Source organism: Oncorhynchus kisutch, linkage group LG3, assembly GCF_002021735.2.
Source record: "Oncorhynchus kisutch isolate 150728-3 linkage group LG3, Okis_V2, whole genome shotgun sequence".
In the NCBI taxonomy this organism is placed as follows: domain Eukaryota; kingdom Metazoa; phylum Chordata; class Actinopteri; order Salmoniformes; family Salmonidae; genus Oncorhynchus; species Oncorhynchus kisutch.
Window position 1 is genome coordinate 30,577,724 of NC_034176.2, and position 14,014 is coordinate 30,591,737.

The following is a 14,014-nucleotide window of genomic DNA, read 5'->3' on the forward strand; positions in this document are numbered from 1 at the left end:
AGAGAGAGCGAGAGGAAGAGGGAGGGGGAGCAGTGAGAGAGAGAGTAATGGGGGAGCAACGAGAGAGAGAGAGAGAGAGAGAGAGAGAGAGAGAGAGGAAGAGGGAGGGGGAGCAGTGAGAGAGAGCGAGAGAGAGAGAGAGAGAGAGAGGAAGAGGGGGCAGTGAGAGAGAGAGTAAGGGGGGAGCAATGAGAGAGAGAGAGAGAGAGAGGAAGAGGGAGGGAGTGGTACAGTGAGCGAGTGAGAGAGGCAGTTTTTTAAATGTTTTGGAAGGGTTTTTGTCTTCCCTGGTCTCTTGGTGAGTGAGTGTGATGAAACTCAGAATGCCTGTGATGCTCAGTGATTGTCTGTAGCTCCCACAGCCCTGTCCAACGCTCTGTCCAAAACCTCCCTCCACAGACGGACAAGCAGCAGGACTATTGGAGAGGAGAGAAAAAAACAACCTGCAACAAGAAACCAAATCAATGCAGCAAGAGGGAGATTTGACTTTCACTTAAAGCGTCTATCTTCTCTTAATCTTTTCATTTTGTTAGAGGGGGTCGCAGTAGTTTCACAGGACTGCAGAACAGCAGGGGAGGAAGAGAGAATTAGAGCCTCAAGAGAGAGGGAGAGAGAGAGAAAAGTGCAGCATCACCCGAATTCCCCCTGTTCTGTTCCCTTGAGGCAGAGTGTGAGCACGCTCTCTCAGACACAGCAGGGCCATACAAGGGAACACACCGGCACCATCAGCGTCAGTGTCCACCCACGGCAGGCAGGACCTCCAGCGCTGCAACCCCCCAGCCTCTCAGCCCCAGCTTCAAACCAGGACCTCGCCAGGCCTCATCCACCTTCATCTGCACCAGACAGTCGGCTCAACCAGGCTGAACCATGGCACAAGCTGCCAAACATCTCGTGAAGAACAAGGAATTAAAAATCCAGCTTGAGGCGGAACGCCTGCTGAAGGAGGAGGAAAAGGCCAAGAAGAGGAACCGCTCGCGGGATAAAAAGCGCAAGGTAAGGGGTCTGCTTACAGGGGGTCGATGCAGCTGCACTGAACAGCACAACTTTTCTCTCCAAACAGTGCAGAGGTGGAAGATGGGTGTAGTAGATGGCTTATGGTGAGGTAACTGCTGTTTGACGTGACATGAAACGAATCTAGAGTTTTTATTCAATTTTTTTATCCCGGTGCTGAGCTAGTGCCTAGCAGCTAATTGCTGTATGACATGTGCTTGTCCTAGAATGTTATGTCCCCTATCAACTGAGGTGAATGAAGCTACAGCAGCCAAGGTGATAATGGCTGGAGTCAATTTAGCTTCTATTAGCAGTTCTCCAAATTGCATTTTAGAGTTTTTAAATTGTGTAGAAATCACATTGCAGCGTATTGTGTCAATGAGCAACATTTCGCTTCCACTCTGCTCAGTGATAACTTAAAGCGGACAGGACGGAGAGAGGACATGTTTTTGTGCCCCTCTCTCTCATCCTCTTCCTTCTACCTGTCGTTGAAGAACAATGACTGCTGAGTAAGAAGTAATAATTACCTGCAGGCTTTTGGGACCTTTGCACTGCACTGGTGGCGGTTGTCGTACTAAACTCTAAATCTCTGCTCCATCAATGACTGGCTGTTGGGGGTTACAGATGGACCTGTATCAGCGCAATCTGTGATTATTACTGGGATAGCTGGGAAAACCCTACTTGGCTCTTTTCACATTTCATTTAGTGTCATGAATTAAAATTAGCACTTGTCAAAGCCATCGATGAGCGTTGTTCAACATATGATAACACATTCCTCTGTGTCCTGTCTGTCTGTCTGTGTCCTGTCTGTCTGTCTGTCTGTATGTATGTATGTATGTATGTATGTATGTATGTATGTATACCCCTGGGCTGGTGTCCAGCTGCGTGTATCTGCCTGTAGGACTATTCCGATGTAAACTAATCTGCTGATGCAGTAGAGACAGAGATATTGACAGACAGACAGACAGACAGACAGACAGACAGACAGACAGACAGACAGGCAGTCGGCTACTAGTGTTCCTCACCCCACAGGATGCACCCAGAGGGTGCAGACAAAGAGGGGACTGGGGGGAGAACGGATGCTGGGGTAGGGGTGGGTCTGTCATGCGTAGTTTGCGTATGGCTGCAGATGTATTGGGTGGGGAAAGAAAGGGTAGAAAGAAAGGTCGTATGGATTGAAGGAGTCTGAGAGGAAGAGATAATGGGGAGTGGGAGGGGGGCATGAAGCAGGGGGGTGCATGAGAGGGGCAGAGAGGATATGACTCAGACCTACCTGAGGCAGGTGTCACAGTGGAGGTTGAAAGTGACTCATGGACCTGAGAACCAATGGGCCCTCAGGGGCCCCCACCACTCAATATTAGTTTTTTGTTGTCCTCTAAAAATAGCAGGTGGAAATGCTATTTTATCAGTTATTACTTGCTGGTCTTGTTCCACTGTTGAGTCCGCATTGTTTTTTAAATCCGTATTGGTACATGTTACAAATCATTAGGTTGTAATAGACATTCACAGTTAATCAGAACTAAGTCCATGTGCCCAATATTTCATTCTGTCATTATGATTTGTTTTTGTGCTTGCGTGTGTGTGTGTGTGTGTGTGTGTGTGTGTGTGTGTGTGTGTGTGTGTGTGTGTGTGTAGCGGGCAGTGGGAGAGTGAGAAAAGGAGGGCTGTGTAGTGGAGAGGGAGAGAGACCAGCGAAGGGGGGAGAGACAGTCATTCTGGCCATGCAGCCCAACTTTGATTGAAAGTGTATTGTTACAGAGTATCCCATGTCACTTATGTAACCAGCAGTCACCCAGCTTAATAAAGTCTGTTAAATAAGTGTTGTGACTACCCCAGCCTTCCCCTCCCCTCCACTCCCTCCTTTTTTAACGCTTAGAGGCTATCTTGGTTTCTGGAGCAGATGTTATCACAGGGGGAACTTTCTCTCTCTCTTCCTACATTTTCCATGTTTTTTTCTAGATATCCCAGTGAAGTACATTCATAATGTTATGTCTGCGGTGTCCTGTTGCTCGAGCCGTGGGCCCGGGGTTCTGAGGCTGTGTTTGTGGTGCAGACAGTAGGATTTCTTCAGGGAACATTTAAACATGATGAAAAACCCACACCCAGTAAACACTAGTCTCAGAGCAGGGTGACACACAGGCCAGTGCTGGGTTATACAGAGGCTATGGTTGAATTTCCCCAGATGGCTTCTTATCTCAGGCACGATGGCTTCTTATCTCAGGCACGATGGCTTCTTATCTCAGGCACGATGGCTTCTTATCTCAGGCACGATGGCTTCTTATCTCTGGCACGATGGCTTCTTATCTCTGGCACGATGGCTTCTTATCTCAGGCACGATGGCTTCTTATCTCTGGCACGATGGCTTCTTATCTCAGGCACGATGGCTTCTTATCTCAGGCACGATGGCTTCTTATCTCTGGCACGATGGCTTCTTATCTCAGGCACGATGGCTGGCTCACTGATAGATGTATTTATCTCTGTTCTCACCAACTCTTCCGTGGAGATATTATGCTATTCACTATTTGGCTAGGTTCTTTCCTCATGTTTGCCACTTGACACCTGTTTTTATGCGGCTGTTTCATCTTCTGTCTGTGGTACCTATCTGCTCTCTGGAGTGTCCCTTTTCCCTATCCTCACAGTGCCACAGTACTGGAGCAAGGTCATCCCTTCCTGGTGACAGACACTTCTCTCACTTTACTGATGGACATGCACAGACAAATGCAGACACAATCACACACACACACACACACACACACACACACACACACACACACACACACACACACACACACACACACACACACACACACACACACACACACACACACACACACACACACACACACACACACACACACACACACACACACACACACACACACACCAATCCAATCCTGACACTCTATTTTAATGTTTAGAAACGTTCATCTGCACTTGCGATATAGTTTTGGAAACATAAAGCCCTCATTCCTCATTCACATGAAAATGATTTCACAAATGCTAAATATACACTATTGTATATGGGTTTAACACAATTGCAGCCGACGGTATTTATTTTAGTTACAACACTATTCTGACGTCCTTCTTCCGTTATACCCAGGTGGTCACATCTGTCTTCCATTAGCAAGCGCTGTAACATGGAGATATGGCCGCGTGGGAACCCTACCCCTATGAAGTTGTGTAGTTATTTAAGCATTTTTCTTCATGATTTTTTGAAAGTTACGTTCCAAAGGCTTCCAAAACCGTATTGCAAGCGAGGCATATCGACGCTTAGACAGAGCATTTGGGAAGCGTCGGTCCGTCAGGGCGCTAGGCAGCTTCGTGAATAGATGGTATACTGTAAGTTTAACATTACGTCTATTGAATGGGCTAGATAGTGGGTAGTGGTTCATTTTCAGAGGGTCAGGGTACATTAAGTGGTCCCGTACTGTGCCTCCTGTGCGTCTCCCCAGCCTGGTACGTCCTGTGCCAGCTCCACGCACCAGGCCTCCTGTGCGTCTCCCCAGCCCGGTACGTCCTGTGCCAGCTCCACGCACCAGGCCTCCTGTGCGTCTCCCCAGCCCGGTACGTCCTGGGCCAGCTCCACGCGACGGTCGGCAGTCCGGAGTCTCCGGCGGCGGTTGGCAGTCCGGGGCCTCCGGCAGCGGTTGGCAGTCCGGAGTCTCCGGTGAGGGTTTCACGGTCTGGAGCCTCCAGCGAGGGTTCCACTGTACGGAGCCTCCGGCGAGGGTTCCACGGTACGGAGCCTCCGGCGAGGGTTCCACGGTACGGAGCCTCCGGCGATGGCTCCACGGTACGGTGCCTCCGGCGACGGTTCCACGGTACGGAGCCTCCGGCGACGGTTCCACGGTACGGAGCTTCCGGCGATGGTTCCACGGTACGGAGCCTCCGGCGACGGTTCCACGGTACGGAGCCTCCGGCGATGGTTCCACAGTACGGAGCCTCCGCTGATGGTTCCACGGTACGGAGCCTCTGGCGACGGTTCCACGGTACGGTGCCTCCGGCGACGGTCCACGTCCAGAGTCCCCGGCGACGGTCCACGGTCCAGAGTCCCCGGCGACGATCCATGGTCCGGTTCCTCGGAAGCGGAGGGATCTGCGAGCAGAGCAGGGTCTACGTCCCAAACCGGGGTTCCTTTTTATTCTCTATTTTGGTTAGGTCAGGGTGTGACTAGGGTGGGTACTCTAGTTTTTGCATTTCTATGTTGGCCTGGTATGGTTCTCAATCAGAGGCAGCTGCCTATCGTTGTTTCTGATTGGGGATCATATTTAGGCAGCCTTTTCCACCCGTTTTGTGTGGGATCTTGTTTTTGTGTAGCTGCCTGTGAGCAGCCCAGAACGTCACGTTTCGTTTTCTTCTGTATTTGTTTTTTGGTGAGTTTCATATTTATGAAACATGTGGAACTCTAAGTACATTCAGACGATCGTGACAGCTACAGACTCCAGAAAACCAACAATGGTAAGGGTGTTACTTGCTGACATGTCCAAAGCCTTTTGTGATTGGTTAAATCACTCCGAGCTCCTGCAATTCCTCTCTGACACTGATCTGTGTCCAAGGTCACTAGCCTGGCTTCACAGCTACACCACAGGAAGAAGGCAGAGGTTATAGAACAGAGCAGTATTCACTGTCGTGCTTTTGGGGACTTTACTCCGCAAAACACTAGAGTGAGTACTACAGTATTTATGCCATAGTATACTTAAGCTACACGGTCTGGAGCCTCCAGCGAGGGTTCCACTGTACGGAGCATGACGCAATGCAGAGTGCCTGGACACAGCCCTTAGCAGTGGTATACTGGCCATATACCACAAACCCCTGAGGTGCCTTATTGCTATTATGAATTGGTTACCAACGTAATTAGAGCAGTAAAAATACATATTTTGTCATATCCGTGGTATACCACGGCTGTCAGCCAATCAGCATTCAGGGTTCGAAACACCCCATTTATAAAATAAAACATTTTCATGTGGGTGGTGACACACATGTGGAGCAATCAGTGAGGGAGACCTCAAAAAGCCTGTTTCTACCAGAAATGGCCAACCCACTGTAGATCTGGTCACAGATAGCCACTATGGGTTTCTTCACAGCACCCAAACCGAAAACTGATTTAATGTGTCACTCAGTTATGTATAGAGCCATGTCATCGTGTAATTCTCTGCCAACAGAGGTTACTCAGGCAAAAAGCAAGTTTTGCTTAAAAAAACAGACAAACATCTTGTATCACAGCGCCTCTCCTCTTTCTAAAAACATCTTGTATCACAGCGCCTCTCCTCTTTCTATAAGCATCTTGTATAACAGCCTCATCACAGCCTTTTCTATAAACATCTTGTATCACAGCCTCATCACAGACTCTTTCTATAAACATCTTGTATAACAGCGCCTCTCCTCTTTCTATCAACATCTTGTATCACAGCGCCTCTCCTCTTTCTATGAACATCTTGTATAACAGCCTCATCACAGCCTCTTTCTATAAACATCTTGTATCACAGTGCCTCTCCTCTTTCTATAAGCATCTTGTATAACAGCCTCATCACAGCCTTTTCTATAAACATCTTGTATCACAGCCTCATCACAGCCTCTTTCTATAAACATCTTGTATAACAGCGCCTCTCCTCTTTCTATAAACATCTTGTATCACAGCCTCTTTCTATAAACATCTTGTATCACAGCGCCTCTCCTCTTTCTATAAACATCTTGTATCACAGCGCCTCTCCTCTTTCTATAAACATCTTGTATCACAGTGCCTCTCCTCTTTCTATAAACATCTTGTATCACAGCCTCTTTCTATAAACATCTTGTATCACAGCGCCTCTCCTCTTTCTATAAACATCTTGTATCACATCTTAACATCTTGTATCACAGCGCCTCTCCTCTTTCTATAAACATCTTGTATCACAGCGCCTCTCCTCTTTCTATAAACATCTTGTATCACATCTTCACATCTTGTATCACAGCGCCTCTCCTCCTTCTATAAACATCTTGTATAACAGTGCCTCTCCTCTTTCTATAAACATCTTGTATCACAGTGCCTCTCCTCTTTCTATAAACATCTTGTATCACATCTTCACATCTTGTATCACAGCGTCTCTCCTCTTTCTATAAACATCTTGTATAACAGCGCCTCTACTCTTTCTATAAACATCTTGTATCACAGTGCCTCTCCTCTTTCTATAAACATCTTGTATCACAGCGCCTCTCCTCTTTCTATAAACATCTTGTATCACAGTGCCTCTCCTCTTTCTAGAAACATCTTGTATCACAGCCTCTTTCTAGAAACATCTTGTATCACATCTTCACATCTTGTATCACAGCGCCTCTCCTCTTTCTATAAACATCTTGTATCACATCTTCACATCTTGTATCACAGCGCCTCTCCTCTTTCTATAAACATCTTGTATCACAGCGCCTCTCCTCTTTCTATAAACATCTTGTATCACATCTTCACATCTTGTATCACAGCGCCTCTCCTCTTTCTATAAACATCTTGTATCACATCTTCACATCTTGTATCACAGCGCCTCTCCTCTTTCTATAAACATCTTGTATCACAGTGCCTCTCCTCTTTCTATAAACATCTTGTATCACATCGTCACATCTTGTATCACAGTGCCTCTCCTCTTTCCATAAACATCTTGTATCACAGTGCCTCTCTTCTTTCTATAAACATCTTGTATCACAGCGCCTCGCCTCTTTCTATAAACATCTTGTATAACAGTGCCTCTCCTCTTTCCAGAAACATCTTGTATAACAGCGCCTCTCCTCTTTCTATAAACATCTTGTATCACAGTGCCTCTCCTCTTTCTATAAACATCTTGTATAACAGCGCCTCTACTCTTTCTATAAACATCTTGTATAACAGCGCCTCTCCTCTTTCTATAAACATCTTGTATCACAGTGCCTCTCCTCTTTCTATAAACATCTTGTATAACAGCGCCTCTCCTCTTTCTATAAACATCTTGTATCACAGCGCCTCTCCTCTTTCTATAAACATCTTGTATCACATTGCCTCTCCTCTTTCTATAAACATCTTGTATAACAGCGCCTCTCCTCTTTCTATAAACATCTTGTATAATAGCGCCTCTCCTCTTTCTATAAACATCTTGTATCACAGCGCCTCTCCTCTTTCTATAAACATCTTGTATCACAGTGCCTCTCCTCTTTCTATAAACATCTTGTATCACAGCGCCTCTCCTCTTTCTATAAACATCTTGTATAACAGCCTCATCACAGCCTCTTTCTATAAACATCTTGTATAACAGTCTCATCACAGCCTCTTTCTATAAACATCTTGTATCACAGCGCCTCTCCTCGTTCTATAAACATCTTGTATAACAGCGCCTCTCCTCTTTCTATGAACATCTTGTATAACAGCCTCATCACAGCCTCTTTCTATAAACATCTTGTATAACAGCGCCTCTCCTCTTTCTATAAACATCTTGTATCAAAGTGCCTCTCCTCTTTCTATAAACATCTTGTATCACAGCGCCTCTCCTCGTTCTATAAACATCTTGTATAACAGCCTCATCACAGCCTCTTTCTATAAACATCTTGTATAACAGCCTGATCACAGCCTCTTTCTATAAACATCTTGTATAACAGCGCCTCTCCTCTTTCTATAAACATCTTGTATAACAGTGCCTCTCCTCTTTCTATAAACATCTTGTATCACAGCGCCTCTCCTCTTTCTATAAACATCTTGTATCACAGCCTCTTTCTAGAAACATCTTGTATCACAGCGCCTCTCCTCTTTCTATAAACATCTTGTATCACATCTTCACATCTTGTATCACAGCGCCTCTCCTCTTTCTATAAACATCTTGTATCACAGCGCCTCTCCTCTTTCTATAAACATCTTGTATCACATCTTCACATCTTGTATCACAGCGCCTCTCCTCTTTCTATAAACATCTTGTATCACATCTTCACATCTTGTATCACAGCGCCTCTCCTCTTTCTATAAACATCTTGTATCACAGTGCCTCTCCTCTTTCTATAAACATCTTGTATCACATCGTCACATCTTGTATCACAGTGCCTCTCCTCTTTCCATAAACATCTTGTATCACAGTGCCTCTCTTCTTTCTATAAACATCTTGTATCACAGCGCCTCGCCTCTTTCTATAAACATCTTGTATAACAGTGCCTCTCCTCTTTCCAGAAACATCTTGTATAACAGCGCCTCTCCTCTAACTATAAACATCTTGTATCACAGTGCCTCTCCTCTTTCTATAAACATCTTGTATAACAGCGCCTCTACTCTTTCTATAAACATCTTGTATAACAGCGCCTCTCCTCTTTCTATAAACATCTTGTATCACAGTGCCTCTCCTCTTTCCATAAACATCTTGTATCACAGTGCCTCTCTTCTTTCTATAAACATCTTGTATCACAGCGCCTCGCCTCTTTCTATAAACATCTTGTATAACAGTGCCTCTCCTCTTTCCAGAAACATCTTGTATAACAGCGCCTCTCCTCTAACTATAAACATCTTGTATCACAGTGCCTCTCCTCTTTCTATAAACATCTTGTATAACAGCGCCTCTACTCTTTCTATAAACATCTTGTATAACAGCGCCTCTCCTCTTTCTATAAACATCTTGTATCACAGTGCCTCTCCTCTTTCTATAAACATCTTGTATAACAGCGCCTCTCCTCTTTCTATAAACATCTTGTATCACAGCGCCTCTCCTCTTTCTATAAACATCTTGTATCACATTGCCTCTCCTCTTTCTATAAACATCTTGTATAACAGCGCCTCTCCTCTTTCTATAAACATCTTGTATAATAGCGCCTCTCCTCTTTCTATAAACATCTTGTATCACAGCGCCTCTCCTCTTTCTATAAACATCTTGTATCACAGTGCCTCTCCTCTTTCTATAAACATCTTGTATCACAGCGCCTCTCCTCTTTCTATAAACATCTTGTATAACAGCCTCATCACAGCCTCTTTCTATAAACATCTTGTATAACAGTCTCATCACAGCCTCTTTCTATAAACATCTTGTATCACAGCGCCTCTCCTCGTTCTATAAACATCTTGTATAACAGCGCCTCTCCTCTTTCTATGAACATCTTGTATAACAGCCTCATCACAGCCTCTTTCTATAAACATCTTGTATAACAGCGCCTCTCCTCTTTCTATAAACATCTTGTATCAAAGTGCCTCTCCTCTTTCTATAAACATCTTGTATCACAGCGCCTCTCCTCGTTCTATAAACATCTTGTATAACAGCCTTATCACAGCCTCTTTCTATAAACATCTTGTATAACAGCCTGATCACAGCCTCTTTCTATAAACATCTTGTATAACAGCGCCTCTCCTCTTTCTATAAACATCTTGTATAACAGCGCCTCTCCTCTTTCTATAAACATCTTGTATCACAGTGCCTCTCCTCTTTCTATAAACATCTTGTATAACAGCGCCTCTACTCCTTCTATAAACATCTTGTATAACAGCGCCTCTCCTCTTTCTATAAACATCTTGTATCACAGCGCCTCTCCTCTTTCTATAAACATCTTGTATCACATTGCCTCTCCTCTTTCTATAAACATCTTGTATAACAGCGCCTCTCCTCTTTCTATAAACATCTTGTATAATAGCGCCTCTCCTCTTTCTATAAACATCTTGTATCACAGCGCCTCTCCTCTTTCTATAAACATCTTGTATCACAGTGCCTCTCCTCTTTCTATAAACATCTTGTATCACAGCGCCTCTCCTCTTTCTATAAACATCTTGTATAACAGCCTCATCACAGCCTCTTTCTATAAACATCTTGTATAACAGTCTCATCACAGCCTCTTTCTATAAACATCTTGTATAACAGTCTCATCACAGCCTCTTTCTATAAACATCTTGTATCACAGCGCCTCTCCTCGTTCTATAAACATCTTGTATAACAGCGCCTCTCCTCTTTCTATGAACATCTTGTATAACAGCCTCATCACAGCCTCTTTCTATAAACATCTTGTATAACAGCGCCTCTCCTCTTTCTATAAACATCTTGTATCAAAGTGCCTCTCCTCGTTCTATAAACATCTTGTATAACAGCCTCATCACAGCCTCTTTCTATAAACATCTTGTATAACAGCCTGATCACAGCCTCTTTCTATAAACATCTTGTATAACAGCGCCTCTCCTCTTTCTATAAACATCTTGTATAACAGCGCCTCTCCTCTTTCTATGAACATCTTGTATAACAGCCTCATCACAGCCTCTTTCTATAAGCATCTTCTATAACAGCCTCATCACAGCCTCTTTCTATAAACATCTTGTATAACAGCCTCATCACAGCCTCTTTCTATAAGCATCTTGTATAACAGCCTCATTACAGCATCTTTCTATAAGCATCTTGTATAACAGCCTCATCACAGCTTCTTTCTATAAACATCTTGTATAACAGCGCCTCTCCTCTTTCTATAAACATCTTGTATAACAGCGCCTCTCCTCTTTCTATAAACATCTTGTATCACAGTGCCTCTCCTCTTTCTATAAACATCTTGTATAACAGCGCCTCTACTCCTTCTATAAACATCTTGTATAACAGCGCCTCTCCTCTTTCTATAAACATCTTGTATCACAGTGCCTCTCCTCTTTCTATAAACATCTTGTATAACAGCGCCTCTCCTCTTTCTATAAACATCTTGTATCACATTGCCTCTCCTCTTTCTATAAACATCTTGTATAACAGCGCCTCTCCTCTTTCTATAAACATCTTGTATCACATTGCCTCTCCTCTTTCTATAAACATCTTGTATAACAGCGCCTCTCCTCTTTCTATAAACATCTTGTATCACAGTGCCTCTCCTCTTTCTATAAACATCTTGTATCACATTGCCTCTCCTCTTTCTATAAACATCTTGTATAACAGCGCCTCTCCTCTTTCTATAAACATCTTGTATAATAGCGCCTCTCCTCTTTCTATAAACATCTTGTATCACAGCGCCTCTCCTCTTTCTATAAACATCTTGTATCACAGTGCCTCTCCTCTTTCTATAAACATCTTGTATCACAGCGCCTCTCCTCTTTCTATAAACATCTTGTATAACAGCCTCATCACAGCCTCTTTCTATAAACATCTTGTATAACAGTCTCATCACAGCCTCTTTCTATAAACATCTTGTATCACAGCGCCTCTCCTCGTTCTATAAACATCTTGTATAACAGCGCCTCTCCTCTTTCTATGAACATCTTGTATAACAGCCTCATCACAGCCTCTTTCTATAAACATCTTGTATAACAGCGCCTCTCCTCTTTCTATAAACATCTTGTATCAAAGTGCCTCTCCTCTTTCTATAAACATCTTGTATAACAGCCTTATCACAGCCTCTTTCTATAAACATCTTGTATCACAGTGCCTCTCCTCTTTCTATAAACATCTTGTATAACAGCGCCTCTCCTCGTTCTATAAACATCTTGTATAACAGCCTTATCACAGCCTCTTTCTATAAACATCTTGTATAACAGCCTGATCACAGCCTCTTTCTATAAACATCTTGTATAACAGCGCCTCTCCTCTTTCTATAAACATCTTGTATAACAGCGCCTCTCCTCTTTCTATGAACATCTTGTATAACAGCCTCATCACAGCCTCTTTCTATAAGCATCTTGTATAACAGCCTCATCACAGCCTCTTTCTATAAACATCTTGTATAACAGCCTCATCACAGCCTCTTTCTATAAGCATCTTGTATAACAGCCTCATTACAGCATCTTTCTATAAGCATCTTGTATAACAGCCTCATCACAGCTTCTTTCTATAAACATCTTGTATCACAGCGCCTCTCCTCTTTCTATAAACATCTTGTATCACAGCGCCTCTCCTCTTTCTATAAACATCTTGTATCACAGCGCCTCTCCTCTTTCTATAAACATCTTGTATCACAGCGCCTCTTTCCTCTTTCTATAAACATCTTGTATCACAGCTTCATCACAGCCTCTTTCTATAAACATCTTGTATAACAGCTTCATCACAGCCTCTTTCTATAAACATCTTGTATAACAGTCTCATCACAGCCTCTTTCTATAAACATCTTGTATAACAGCGCCTCTCCTCTTTCTATAAACATCTTGTATCACAGTGCCTCTCCTCTTTCAATAAACATCTTGTATCACAGTGCCTCTCCTCTTTCTATAAACATCTTGTATCACAGTGCCTCTCCTCTTTCTATAAACATCTTGTATCACAGTGCCTCTCCTCTTTCTATAAACATATTGTATAATAGTACCTCTCCTCTTTCTATAAACATATTGTATAATAGTACCTCTCCTCTTTCAATAAACATCTTGTATCACAGTGCCTCTCCTCTTTCTATAAACATCTTGTATCACAGTGCCTCTCCTCTTTCTATAAACATCTTGTATCACAGTGCCTCTCCTCTTTCTATAAACATATTGTATAATAGTACCTCTCCTCTTTCTATAAACATCTTGTATCACAGTGCCTCTCCTCTTTCTATAAACATCTTGTATCACAGCACCTCTCCTCTTTCTATAAACATCTTGTATAACAGCCTCATCACACCCTCCTTCTATAAACATCTTGTATCACAGCGCCTCTCCTCTTTCTATAAACATCTTGTATAACAGCCTCATCACAGCCTCTTTCTATAAACATCTTGTATCACAGTGCCTCTCCTATTTCTATAAACATCTTGTATCACAGCGCCTCCTCTTAATATAGATCTAATTGAACTGTATATAAAAATATGAATATATATAAGAAGTGTGTAAACATTTTTTTTATTTTTTTTATTTGTGTCTTACCTATGTATATTTTTTACTTTAAATGTAATCTTATGTTGTTAATCTCTTTTACTGTACTTTAGTTCATGTATTTGTACATTTTATGTGGACCCCAGGATGAGTAGCTACTGCTAGTGCAGTAGTTAATGGGGATCCTATTCAACTAAACAGTATACACTACACTGCTCAGGCCTTGTCTGGGATAAGATGGAGTGCTGTTAGTTGGATGCAGGGCAGGTGAGAGCAGGCTGAGGTGCACCTGGTGAAGGACATGCACACTCTTGA

General features: G+C 43.3%; 1 protein-coding gene across 2 annotated transcripts in view; it reads left to right on the forward strand.

Moving 5' to 3' along the window:
• The first annotated feature begins 341 nt into the window (after window positions 1-341).
• Window positions 342-14,014, forward strand: part of LOC109880218 (ankyrin-1) — a 197,068-nt gene continuing 183,395 nt past the window's right edge. The window contains exon 1 of one of the 2 annotated variants that reach the window (XM_031803974.1): window positions 342-993. In XM_031803974.1, the coding sequence (XP_031659834.1) occupies window positions 868-993 (126 nt within the window). In that variant the 5' untranslated portion in view covers window positions 342-867. The remainder of the gene's footprint in view (window positions 994-14,014) is intronic. The other variant, XM_031803981.1, reaches the window with a different exon arrangement.